The sequence below is a fragment of the Chiloscyllium plagiosum genome, chromosome 44 (assembly GCF_004010195.1).
Source record: "Chiloscyllium plagiosum isolate BGI_BamShark_2017 chromosome 44, ASM401019v2, whole genome shotgun sequence".
Lineage (NCBI taxonomy): Eukaryota > Metazoa > Chordata > Chondrichthyes > Orectolobiformes > Hemiscylliidae > Chiloscyllium > Chiloscyllium plagiosum.
Window position 1 is genome coordinate 10,154,159 of NC_057753.1, and position 14,471 is coordinate 10,168,629.

Genomic DNA, 14,471 nt, shown 5'->3' on the forward strand with positions numbered 1-14,471 from the left:
TACAGACAGACAAGCGACAGGAGAAGGCCACTTGGCCCTTCGAGCCTACCCCACCACTCAATAAGATCAATGGCTGATCTGATGTGAACCTCACCTCTACATTCCTACACATCCCCAACAACCTTTCAGCTGCTTGGTTCGCAAGAACCTATCGACTCTGCCTTAAAGATTCTGAATCCACTGCCTTTTGAAGACACACAACCCTCAGAGAGAAAAGAAATCACCCTCATTTCTGTCTTAAATGTGCAATCCCATACTTTTAGATTATGATTCCCTAGATTAAGATTAGGATACAACCTCCATTCAAATATCATCTATGGTACAGTTCACTATCTCAAAGTGCTTCACGTGAACATAATGAGAATTCCTTTAAAAATCACAAGACCGGAGCACAGGTTAGGACAGGTGACTAAAGACTTGGTCAAAGGGGCAGATTTAAGGCAGCCTTTTAAACACTCGGGACAGGGGAAGGGTCTTTTCCCAGTGTGGACGAACCGGTGCCTCAGCAGGGTGATGGAATCGCTGAAGGCCTTCCCACACACGGGACAACAGAAGGGCTTCTCCCCGGTGTGGACCAGCAGGGCGGAGGAATCATTGAAGGCCTTTCTGCACTCTGGGGCAGGGGAAGGGCCTTTCCCCGTGTGGACGTGTCAGTGGGCCTCAAGGTGGGAGGCCTGGGTAAAGCCCTTCCCGCACTCGGTGCAGCTGAATGACCTCTCCCCAGTGTGGACGCACTGGTGCCTCAGCAGGGTAGTGGAATTGCTGACGGGACAACTGAAGGCTTTTCCCCGGTGTGGACCAGCAGGGCAGAGGAATCATTGAAGGCCTTCCTGCACTCGGGGCAAGTGAACAGCCTCTCGCCTGTGTGGACCCTCCTGCAGTATGCAGGAATTCCCACACTCGGAGCAGCTGAAGGATTTCTCCCCAGTGTGGACCTGCCGGTGCCTCAGCAAGTGGGAGGAACTGCTGAAGGCTTACCTGGACTCGGGGCAGGTGAATGGTCTCTCACCAATGTGACTGCAGCGATGAGTCTCCAATTCAGATGGAACACTGAAGCCTTTCCTGCAGTCGCCACACTTCTACGGCTTCTCCATGGGACGGGATTCCTCATGTTTCTCCATGGCTGAAGCTTCAGCCGCACACAAACATGTGTACAGCCCCTCCTCGCATGAATTCCTCTTTCCAGGCCGTATAACTGTTTCAGTCTCCACACTCAGTGCAGTGCAACAATAGGGTGTCTCATCCAGTCCCACTGATGCTGAAATTGTATCAAAACAGGAACTAAAATGCTTGGCTCCTTCTCACAAAATCATAATCGAAAATTGTTGCGGTCCTGATGGATTGGGTAACTGTCAGATATTGACGTGAAAGTGAGGACTGCAGACGCTGGAGAGTCAGAGTCGAGAAGTGCAGCACTGGATCAGGTCAGGCAGCATCCGAGGAGCAGGAGAGTCAACATTTCGGGCACAAGCCCTTCATCTGTTGATTTTGAAACTTCCGTCTTCAGACCTTCAAATACCCTGTAACAAGAGATTATAGAAGTCATCACTGTCAGTCCATGGTAGAAATACAGAACAAGCAATTCTACTTTTTGCAGAACTTTTTTTGCTTTTGCACAAAATTGAAAGCACCATCCCACTCTCTCCCTCTATTCTCACTCGGCTCTAGCTAATTCTCCTGACAGTGATGATTGAGGATCTTACTGGAATACAAACTGACGTCTGAATTTTGGATAACTCCGCCTGAAAGTTAATACCTTTTATGACATTGGGATACTGCTGAGTGTGAGCAGGTCTGATTTTGAGAAGCAAAAATAAGTGTGTCAGTTCAGGATGAACCTGCAATGCAGCTTCTTGAGGAACATCCAGACACAAAATGGTTAATGTCGGGGGTGCGGTGAGGTGGGAGGAGGTGGAAATGAGACAAAGGCATTGACACCAACACCAGAGAGAAGCCGAACATACAGATGTAGCAACCGTTAGTGGCAAGCCAGAGTCATAGAGATATACAGCACAGAAACACACCCTTCGGTCCAACTTGTCCATGGCGTCCAGATATCCTAACCTAATCAAGTTCCATTAGCCAGCATTTGGCCCATATCACTCTAAACGTTTCCTATTCATATACTTTTCATCCAGATGCTTTTTAAATATTGTAATTGTACCAGCCTCCTTCACTTCCTCTGGCAGCTCATTCCATCCACGCACCACACTCAGAATGCACTTCAGGTCCCGTTTAAATCTCCCCCCTCCTCACCCTAAACCTTCTACCCTCTGGGGAGCATGGTGACTCAGTGGTTAGCACTGCTGCTTCACAGAGCCAGGGATCTAGGTTCAATTCCCGCCTTGGGCGACTGTCTGTGTGGAGTTTGCATATTCGCCCTGCGTCTGTGTGGGTTTCCTCCAGGTGCTCGGTTTCCTCCCACAATCCAAAGATGTGCAGGTTACTTGAATTGCCTGCAAAATTGCCCATAGTGCCCTGGGATGTGTAGGTTAGGTGCATTAATCTGGGGTAAATGTAGAAGAGTGGGGGAATAAGTCTAGGTGGGTACTCTTCAGAGGGTCAGTGTGGACTGTGGAGCTGAAGGGCCTGTTTCCACATTGTAGGGATTCTTGGTCTCTAAGTAGTTGTGGACTCCCCCATCCCAGGGAAAATACCTTAACTATCATACCCTATCCATGCCCCTCATGATTTTACAAACATCTATAAGGTCACCCCTCAGCTTCTGGTGCCCTTGGGAAAACAGCTCCTGCCTATTCAGCTCAAACTCTCAAACCCTGGCAACATCCTTGTAAATATTTTCAGAACTCTTCAGGTTTCCCGACATCCTTCCGATTGGAGCAAGACTAGAATTACACACAATATTCCAAAAGTGACCTAACCAATGTCCTGTGCAGCCACAACATAACCTCCTAACTCTTATACTCAACTAGAGGAAAGTTTTCAAAACCTCCACAAAAAAACAAAGGAAAGAATGGAGGGTCAAACCAAACTTTTGAGGGTCAGCTTGGAAGAATCAACGCCTCAGGGTATAGATCCTTTTGTTACATAATGATCGTTCAATTTTGTGACCAAAATAATGTATTGTTTCAGACAGTACATTTACGTGATGCGATACAATTCCCTGTTCTCAACTTTACCAGGATGTTGCCAGGAATGGTTTGAGTTATAAGGAGAGTCTGGATAGGCTGGGACGTTTTTCCACTGGAGCCAAGGAAATTGAGAGGTGACTTTATAGAGGTTTATAAAATCATAGGGGTATAAATAAGGTGTCTTTTCCCTAAGGTTGACAGGCAGAAGGCTCATAGAATCCTAACAGTGTGGAAACAGGCCCTTCGGCCCAACAAGTCCACACCGACCCACCGAAGAGTAACCTACGCAGACCCATTTCCCAACATTTATCCCTCATTAATGCACGTAACCTACACATCTATGAGCAACTGAGCATTGCGAATTCATCCAATCTGCACATCTTTGGATTGTGGGAAACCAGAGCACCTGGAGGAAAACTACACAGACACGTTGGGCGATGGGGGTGTGGAGAATGTGTAAACTCGACACAGTCACCCACCCCGAGGCTGGAATCGAAGCTGAGCCCCAGGCGCTGAGGCAGCACTGCTAACCACTGAGCCACAGTGCCACCATAGACTGAACCTCTACTATTCTATATCCAACGTAGAATTCCCCCAGCTCAAATAGTTTTTCAGTTTCATATCCGGTATATAAAATAATCGGAAGTTTGCAAAACTCTGCTCCTCTCACCTCCAGTCGGAGAACTCACTCGCTGTTCGAAATTCGCGCCCTGTTTCGGGCCGCTCGAGGCCCCGCCCCCACGCTGTGTCCATCTTCAGGCCACGCCCCACAGTGCCGCGGCAATTAGTCCCCGCCCCCGGGCTGCTGTGGACTACAGGTCCCGCCCCCACACCTCCGCAGCCTCAAGGCCCGCCCCGCGGAGCCTCTGCGACGTCTCCCCGCCCCCACGCGGCCGCTGCCTCCAGGCCCCGCCTCCACGTCGCCTCTGCGACGTCTCCGCGCCCCCACGCTGCCGCTGCCTCCAGGCCCCGCCTCCACGTCGCCTCTGCGACGTCTCCCCGCCCCCACGCGGGCCGCTGCCTCCAGGCCCCGCCTCCACGTCGCCACTGCAACGTCTCCCCGCCCCCACGCTGCCGCTGCCTCCAGGCCCCGCCTCCACGTCGCCACTGCAACGTCTCCCCGCCCCCACGCTGCCGCTGCCTCCAGGCCCCGCCTCCACGTCGCCTCTGCGACGTCTCCCTGCCCCCACGCGGGCCGCTGCCTCCAGGCCCCGCCTCCACGTCGCCTCCGCCTTCATGTGGGATGGGACAGAGGGTTTCTCTTTGTTTCGTTACTAGACTCTTAATTTATATTGCATTCAGATTCCACCATCTGCCATGGCAGGTTTTGAACCCAGGTCCCAAGACCATTACCTGGGTGAATAGTCTGGTGACAATATCCCCTGAGCATATTAGCGTATTGTGTTGAGAGGTAGCAAAGGAAGAGCAAGGGGCTTCAGCAGCTGCTGAGCTGTTGATATTACACAAGGGAACATCAGCATTCTCAGTAATGGCACATACTGAAGCCAGGGCCTCACATCAGAGGTAAGGCCATGGGGAGTCACAAGGAATAGGAACAGGAGTATGCCATTCGGCCCCTTGAGCCTGCTCCTCCATTCAATAGGATCATGCCTGACCTGACATTCCTCACGGGGTAAAAACAATGACTGCAGATGCTGGAAACCAGATTCTGGATCAGTGGTGCTGGAAGAGCACAGCAGTTCAGACAGCATCCAACGAGCAGCGAAATCGACGTTTCGGGCAAAAGCCCTTCATCAGGAATAAAGGCAGAGAGCCACGTCCACTTTCCTGCCTTTTCCTTGTAACCGCTGATCCCCGACTGATCATGAATCGATAGTTCCTAGTTTTAAATGCTAATTTTCTAAAACCTGATCGTTTGGCCATTAAGAACTTGAGGGTATTGCCGAAAAAATATATCTGAGGGTGTGCCTGGGGGGCGTATATTTGAGGGGAGGAGTGTTTTTGAGGTGAGTATCTGGGGTGATATTTGATGGTGGAGTGCATGTGAGGGGGTATGGGGGTGATAATTGTGTGACTGTCTTGGAATCAGGTGCAGGGCCCTAGTCTTATGCAAAGTGGCTGAGCAGAAAGTAGATTAGATTACTTACAGTGTGGAAACAGTCCCTTCGGCCCAACAAGTCCACACCGACCCGCAGAAGCGCAACCCACCCATACCCCTACATTTACACCTTTAACCTAACACTTAGGCAATTTAGCATGACCAATTCACCTGACCCGCACATCTTTGTGACTGTGGGAGGAAACCGGAGCACCCGGAGGTAAACCCACGCACACGGGGAGAATGTGCAAACTCCACACAGTCAGTTGCCTGAGTCGGGAATTGAACCCGGGTCTCTGGCGCTGTGAGGCAGCATTGCTAACCACTGTGCCACCGTGCTTTCCAAAGTATCTGCACTCAATTGTTGTGTGTATAAAAGTTTGGTACTGTCTATTGCTGGAATGGGTGGAATTGCTGCTAATTGTACAAAAGTGATATTGGAAATAAAGTATTTAACAACTTGGGTAGTCACAGTATTCTAGGAGAAAGTGAGGACTGCAGATGCTGGAGATCAGAGCTGAAAATGTGTTGCTGGAAAAGCGCAGCAGGTCAGGCAGCATCCAAGGAGCAGGATAATCTCTTCTCATGCCCGAAACGTCGATTCTCCTGTTCCTTGGATGATGCCCGACCTGCTGCGCTTTTCCAGCAACACATTTTCAGCTCTAGTCACAGTATTCATTCCGTCACAATGATCTGTACTTGTACATCTCCATCACATCACCATCCTCAGCCCTAATCTTGGTTGATCTGCTGAAACCAACATCCGTGTCTTGATATCTCCCACCCCAGCAATCTCCTTGCTGTCCTGGCTCACCTTCTATCTCCCATTCTCCATAAATGTAATGTTCAAACCTCTGCTGCCCTTTGGCCTGATTCACTCCAACACGCAGAGGGCGGTGCATGTATGGAATGAGCTGTGAGAGGAGGTGGTGGAAGCTGGTACAATTACAACATTTAAAAGGCATCTGGATGGATACATAAATAGGAAAAGTTTAGAGGGATATAGGCCAAATGCTAGCAAATGGGACGAGGTTATTTTAGGATATCTGGTTGGCATGGACAAGCTGGATTGAAGGTGCTGTTTCCATACTGTACAGCTCTCAGACTCTAATTACCATCCACTCCTCATCCCTGTGCCTGCTGATCCACTTTGCCTCCTGATCTGGTTAGTCTCCATTATAAAATTCATACTTAGTTTAAATATGACCATCCTCCCTAACTACGTGAGCTTGAACTGCCTCACAACCCTGTGGGCAATTCTGATTTCTTTCGCTCCTCAATCTATGGATTTCCACCAACCCCCAACACCACCACCACCATGACAACCACCAGTCCCCCACTGAAGGCTGTCCACATTTACTTCCCTCTTGTGTTAAAAAAAATTCTGCACTTTGACAAAGTTTTTGGTCACACGCTTTTGAGCATCTTCAGGTTTACTGAACTGATACACTGTAGTCACCAGAGCAAATCAAAGACTAGGAATCCTGCAGCTCACCACCTCACTCCCCAAAGCCTGTCCACATAGTACAGGTCAGGAGTGTGATGGATTAATTCCCAACTTGCCTGGATGGGTGCAGCTCCAGCAATACTGAAAAATACTTGACACCATCCAGAACAAAACAACCCTGCTTGATTGGCACCACATTCACAAGCATTCATTCCCTCCACAACCAATGCTCAATAACAGCTGTGTTTCCCTCCACGCTACTCACCATCATGAGTTTGAAATATATCACAGTTTCTTCACTATCGCTGGGTTAAAATCCTGGAATTCCTTCCATGGAGCATTGTGAGTCAACTTACAGCACACATGGACTGTAGAGGTTCAAGAAGACAGCTCACCACAACCGTCTCAAGGACTGCTAGGGATGGTCAATATATATTGGCCCATGAATGAATGTAAAAAGTTCCTATATCATCCTGGAATAAAAAGCAAAATGCTAAGAATACTCTGCAGGTCAGGCAGTATCATTGGAAAGTGAAAACCTGTTGACACTTCAGGTTAATGGGTTTTGGTTAGATTCCCAAATATCTGCAGGATGCTTTTGCTGTTCTAGTATCTACTCGAGTGGCTCATGATATCTCATGAGAGAGTTTATGATATTAACACAGCCATATAAATTGTTGTGGGTCACAATGTGCCCAAGTGAGAAAGAACAAACTACCATCCTTAAATATTCATTTTTAAACCATGGAAATAGAATTAATGTTTGGAAAACACACAACTTGCCATGTATTAAGAAGATCAGAATTAGGAATGGGAGTAGGTAATTAATCGTTGAGATGCTCTGTCTTTCATCACCATCCATGGCTGATCATTTATCTAAATTCTCTCTCCTGCACATTTTTTTTCATGACTTCACCTGATGAAAGGGTTACGTTTCAAGAGCTTGTGATTTCAAGCAAACCTGATTTTTAGATGCCAGTGTTGAACTGGGGTGTACAAAGATAAAAATCACACAACACCAGGCTATAGTTTAATTGGAAGCAGTAGCTCACGGAGCACTGCACCTTCATCAGGTCGTTGTCAAGTATAAGATCGCAGGACACATAATTTATAGAAAAAATTTACAGTGTGATGTAACTGAAATTATGTATTGAAAAAGACCCCAGATTGTTTAAGTTTCTCATCTTTTAGAATGGGCATGTTGATTTCAGTTCTTTCATATGTAAATCCCAGAACTTCCTTAAAGTTACATTCTCAAGTGGGCTTTAACAATAGGTGCCATGTTGGCCCAGATAGTGCATTGAAGGTGCACTGTGTGATGCTGTCTGTGCCCCAATGTTCAGACAGATTCTAATCCAAAAAAGGATTTACAGAATCTTACATGGATTCATGCAGTTTTTGAACAAAATAGAATGTAATTCTGCAACTACAAATTCACCCCACAAACTTATATGTGAGTGTTTGTGAGGAGGGGGGGAATGTTCTGAGAGAGTGTGAGTGTAAACGGATATAAGTCTGTGAGAGGTTGCGTGTGAATGTGGAAGTGGATGTGTGAGTGTATGAGAAAGGGTCTGCATGAGTGTATGGGTCTGTAGCTGTGTCTGTGTGTGCAGTGCAGTGGGGTCACCTGTAGTGTGACATGAACCCAAGGTACCGGTTGAGGCCATTCCCATGGACACCGAACTTGGCTATCAGCCTCTGCTTGCCTACTTTGCATTGTTGCCTGTCCTGATGTCCGCGTGGAGGATCGTCACCTGGAGGTCGAGGTCGAATGCCCCGGACCGCTGAAGTGTTCTCAGACTGGGTCTTTTTAAATTTATAATTTCAGTTAAATCACACGGTAACCTTTTGCTATAAATTCCGTGTCCTATGACCTTATACTCCACGATCACCTGATGAAGGAGTAGCGCTGAAAAAGCTAGTGCTTCCAAATAATCCTGTCAAATAAACATGTTAGACGCTGCCTGACCTGCTGCGCTGTTCCAGCAATAAAGTTTCAACTGTGACATGAACCCAAGGTACCGGTTGAGGCCATTCCCATGGATACCGAACTTGGCTTATCAGCCTCTGCTCGCCTACTTTGCATTGTTGCCTGTCCTGATGTCCGCTTGGAGGATCATCACCTGGAGGTCGAGGTCGAATGCCCCGGACCGCTCAAGTGTTCTCGGACTGGGTCTTTTTAAATTTATAATTTCAGTTAAATCACACGGTAACCTTTTGCTATAAATTCCATGTCCTATGATCTTATACTCCACGATCACCTGATGAAGGAGTAGCGCTGAAAAAGCTAGTGCTTCCAAATAATCCTGTCAAATAAACATGTTAGACTGTAATTTCGTGTCGTGTAATTTCTGACTCAAAAACATGACTAAGGATGTTAATACACATCGCTAGAGCAGTCGAATTTGAATCTGGGCTTCAGGGCTCAGAGTTCGAGGGACACTACGACTTTGGCACAAAAACCACTGGAGCAAATAGGTCATTTTCTGTTGAATTATTGGGAATACCTCCCTCCCCAACAGAGGACACTACCATTGTACCCTCAGAGCCCATTATAGTAAATTAAGCCGGCACCTATTGAATGAGTGATGTGGAGATGCCGGTGTTGGATTGGGATGGACAAAGTTAAAAATCACACCTTCCTCCTCAACATGGGACTCTACCACGGAACCACTAGAGTCCAGTGTAGTAAATTGAGTCCTCTCCTGTTGAATGGATGAATTTTTTTTAATTTCAAAAATATACTTTATTCATAAAATAATTTGATGGTCTGTACAATTGGTCATGCCATACATATGTAAACATGTACATACAGAGATCAGAATTTATCATTTTTATACAGGTCTGTACATTTTTCAATCATATGCCCATATGATTAGCTGAGGCGTCAGCAGAGCCCAAATGACTGCATGGGTCCCCTGTTCCTGTTGAATGGATGAATGGGAACGGAAAGGGGCGGAGACACTGACGTTTACGTGTACCTCTCCGCCATCTGCGGTCGGTGCGGATTAATCGGAGAGCGACATTCTGGTGCGTGTGTCAACTGATGCCCGTAAAGGCTGGCCGCCATTGGTCAGGTGGAGTAAGGTGCGCTCTGATTGGAGGAGATGCGGATGACGCGCGTCACTGAAGGTGCAGCCGGAAAGAAGAAAAACAAAGATGGCGGCGCGAGGCTGCGGTTTTCTCATCGACTCAGCGGGCGGTTTCTGACGGAGGGAGGGGGGCAGACAGGCACCGTTTATCTCAGAAAATACCTTTAAAATACATTTCAAATTAAAGCCGGAACATTGGATTTGCTCAAGGCTTGTATCTATTAACTTATTTAAATGGTACCTACTGTATGGGGCTATGGTTTACATTAAAACCGGAGGGTCATGTCAGAGTGTTTGTTTATATTGAGCAGTTGTAGTTGGTAAAATACACTCCGTGGAGGAGCACCTTCTATGATGCTGCATTTCTTGCCTTCTGCTCTTCCCCATTTGATTTTATATTCTTTTTGGTCAAATTTAATTTCACATTAATCAGACTTGGTATTCACTGTGTGTTATTAATTAATGTGTTGGGTTATTGTAAAATAAAATTAATGATGTATTTTCATTTCTGATGTCGGAGTTTGACATTGAATGTGCTGGTGTGAATACCAGTCAGTTTTGAAACTAAGTCAAGAACTTGTCCTTTTTAACAAAATGCGTTCACTGATATTGATGGCATTGCCTCCTTTGAGAAGGATGATTCAAGTCCGACCAACAAACCATTTCATGCAGTCACCCAGTTTAATTAAAGTCTTTTAGAAAGTAATTCTGGCTGACTAAGGTTTATACACCCCAAAATACAGTTGGTAACCATGTGTATTCTTACCTTTGTCACTTTGTACTTTTCTCGTGAACCTCTGACAGATGTCAGTAATTTTGTTCACTTTAAAAATAATTAAAGCAATGTTTTTTTTTCTAAATTGCACTTGGTTGGACAAAGTAATGGAAAATGTTCACAAAGGAATCATTACAACTTGGGTTTATATGTAGTCGTTCATGCAGTAAGTCATTTCAAGGCAACACATGGGGATATTATCAAGCAGAGTTTGACACGCAGAGATATTAGGGCAAGAGATGAATGTTTTGAGGAGAGAGGTTTTTGGTCAGAACTTGGGGCCCAGATAGCTGATGGCAGATTACTTCCAACTGTGGAGCTTTGAAAACCAGTGAAAGACATGAGATCAGATTAGAAGATCAGAGAAATCTGAGAGATGTGGGGATGAAGGATGTTGGCGATGAGGTAAGGGCAAGCCTACACAATGATCAGATAATAGTGGTGCGTGTTTTTAAATTATGACCCAAATCAAGACAGCGATGAAGCAACATCCTCAACAGATAAGAAATAACTCCTAATTCAGATTTCCTCCCCTATTCTCTTTCCCAGTTCTTTCAGAAATAAGAAATGTATTTTCCTTTGATGAGAAAATGGTCTGACAGTTTGTGGTGTCTGGAGTGTTATGCCATACACCTTTTAAGAATCCTTTAAATGTGTTTTTCAGATAATGGTGGAGGTGACCAAAAGCAATCATTTCACTCCTGTTCATTGCCCCATTTCTCCTGCTATAAACCATTTTGTCATGTTGTCTGTTACAAGCACTTGGTTTTCTCAATGAAATTTGGCCACTGTAGTGAACAGGATAAATCTTTATCGATGGCAAGCTGTGTTTGCACTAACTGTAATTATCCACCAATATGCTACCTTTTGTTCCACCAAAAATGGAAACAATGATCTGTGTTTATATTGCACTTAGAATGTACAAAATCATCCCAAAGATCTTCACAATATTATAGTTGACTGAAGCCGTAACAGGAGGCATTGCATGGCAGTTTGAAGCTAAAGACCTGGCTGGAAAGAATGTGGATTGATGAGGAAAATCAAAACGGCAGAGTCTCTGGCTACATCTAACAATCTGGCTTGATTGCATGAGTAGAAAGTGAGGTCTGCAGATGCTGGATGTATATGAATTACTTGGATAAGTAAAATGAATGTACTATTGCCAAGTTTGCTGAAGAGACATTGATGGGAAGGCAGGTGATGCTGGAGGTCCTGAAGAAGGGCTTATGCCCGAAACGTCGATTCTCCTGTTCCCTGGATGCTGCCTGACCTGCTGCGCTTTATCAGCAACACATTTCCAGCTCTTGATTGCATGAGTGGTGGTTCTTCAAAAGCACCTTCCAAGCCATGACCTCAACCACCAAGAACAGACAAGTGTGAACACAGGATTCCGACTGCGGAATATATCGTATTGCTTTTTTGGTATTGACCAAAATGCTGGAACTTGCTCCTCAACATTGTTGCAGACCATATCATAATTGTGAAGCAATTTAAGAGGCAGCTCAGCACCACTTTTTCAAGGACAGTTTGGGAAGAGTTGTTGGCATAGCCAATGATATTCACATTTCATGAAATAGTAAGCAAAGAGCCCAGGGTGTTGGGAGGCTGTATGTTAGCATGGATAGAGGATTGGCTAACCAATGACACGGTTGTGATAAGGGGCATGTTCAGTATGGTAACTAGTGGTGTGCCACAGGGATCAGTGCTGGGGCCAAACTTATTTGCAATATGTATATGAATTACTTGGATAAGTAAAATGAATGTACTATTGCCAAGTTTGCTGAAGAGACATTGATGGGAAGGCAGGTGATGAGAATGACATGAAATATCTGCAGAGGGAAATACACAGGTTAAGCAAATGCGCAAAAGCTTGGCAGATAGGAAAATGAGGTAATGCAGTTTGTCAGGAGGTGAAGAGCTGAATATTAAATGGAGAAAGTTGCAGAATAGAGGGATTTGGAAGCCCGCATCTATAAATCCCTTCATCTAATTTGTGAGTAATAGGGAGGCAAATGAGTGATTGGCCTTTTCAATAGAGTATAAAAGTAGGGAGGTTATAGTGAACTATGTAAGGCACTAGTCAGGCCACAACTGAACACTGTGAACAGTTTTGGGCCCTTTACCTAAGAAAACAGAGACTGGCATTTGAGGCATTCCAAAGAAGGTTGCCCAGGATGATATTGGGTATGGGAAGAATGTCTAATGAGGAGAACTGAATAGGTTAGGCCTGTGCTTATTAGACATTAGAAGAATTAGAGATAACCTTGTCGTCACATACAAGGTTCTGAAGAGACTTGACAGACTAGATGTGGAAAAGTGGGTGAGTCTTGAACCAGAGGAAATAACCTCCAGATAAGGCATTGCATGTTTAAGACAGATAGGAATTTCTCCTGACTTGTTACTACAGAGGGCTGTTGAGCCTGGGTTGTTCAGTGCATTCAAGGCTGAGAGTTTTTCTAAAATCAGTAAGCAAAGTGAAGATTATGGGGAAATGGTAGGAAAGTGGATTTGATGTTTACCAGAATAATCATGATCTGAGTAAATGGCAGAGTTGATTCAACGGGCTGAATTGAATAGTAAATAGTAATGAGGAAAAGGATACAACTGGCAACTACAGGCCAGTCAGTGTTGGGAAACTTAGAGATTGTAGGGAGTTGGTGGCATTTTGGCATTGTTACTGGATTTAACATTTGGAGTTTGAAAGTGATGCTCCTATGCCCCGAGGCAATTTGAAATCAATGAATTTACAGAGGACCCTCGATTATCTGAATACCAATTATCCGAAAATGGGATTTTCCGAAGGAAATCTCGAGGTCCCGATAGAAACATTACATCAAAGCCATGTTTCCGGCAGTGATCGTGTCTTTTATTTACAGTGATTAAACAGGCACCATCTCCAAATGACTGACCTCCCGCCCTTTCTCTGTATATTCCCACAATTTCCCTGCACCTTTACAGAGGGGTGTACGCTAAATCCTGCCATCCTCCCCAGATATTCTCTCCAATATTGTCCTGTACAGGGCAGACGTGAAAGCTGTCAAAAAGTTGTGTGTGTAGCTGTGGCTGTGTGTGCGTGCTGTTTGGAGACTTACCCCACAAGGGCAGCAGTAGCAGTCATGTTGATTTCTAGTCCAGCTGCCGCAGAGAGGGGTTGAGGGAGGATGGGGGGGATGGGGGCGCACGGCAGGTGCAGTGTTGGACTGGTTTGGAGATGGTGTTGGGGGGTCTAGGGGCGGTGGTGGGAGGGTGGGGAGGGTGTTGGACGGGTCGCGGGCGGAGTTGTGGTTTTGGGTGGGACGGGGCCGGGAAGGGTGATGTTGGGCAGGGGCAGTGCTGGGCGGGGGCAGGGGGCAGTGTTAGATGGGGTTGGGGGCAGGGCCTTGAGCACTGCGTGGTGCTGCAGTCCCCTGAATAGGGAGCAGACTTTAAATACCCAGTGGAAAAGCATTTAATCAATTAACCGAATAATCGATTATCCGCACAAAGCAGTGCCTGCCCATCATGTTCGGATAATCGAGGTTCCCCTGTATCTGGATTATAAAGCTTATCACTGCTTCGGTGATCTTATCAATTGCCATAAGTACCTATCTTGTTCACTGATAACCTTTTTTAAGGAAATAAATCTTTAGTCCTTCCCCAGTTTGGTGAATGTATCACTCTCTTGATCCAAAGTCATGTGGTTGACTCTTAACTGCCCTCTGAAATGGCACTTGGTCTTTTGGGAGACAAAGTGCCACATTCCATGAACGAATAAAGGAAAATATTCAGGAGAAAATTGTCAGTAAAGGGAATACTGAGAGCTAGTGATACTGGTTGAGTAACCCAGAGATGTAGGACTTCTGAGAACAAAAATTCATCTCCCATCATGGCTGCTAGTGGAATTTATGTTCAACTAATAAAAAGATCTGGAAGTGAAAGTTTGTCTCAGTACTGGCAATCCGAAAACCATTATTGCTTAAAACAATGAATCACAGATGTTTGAGCTCAGAAACAAAAGTCACAATTG

The 14,471-nt window shown here is 45.7% G+C and overlaps 1 protein-coding gene across 1 annotated transcript in view; it reads left to right on the plus strand.

The window, feature by feature from the left end:
- The window catches only part of LOC122543651 (zinc finger protein 91-like), a 331,816-nt gene that overhangs the window by 282,212 nt on the left and 35,133 nt on the right, over positions 1 to 14,471 (plus strand). The window contains exons 6-7 of the mRNA XM_043682468.1: positions 750 to 993; positions 3,769 to 4,330. Coding sequence (XP_043538403.1) covers positions 750 to 993; positions 3,769 to 4,330 — 806 coding nt within the window. The remainder of the gene's footprint in view (positions 1 to 749; positions 994 to 3,768; positions 4,331 to 14,471) is intronic.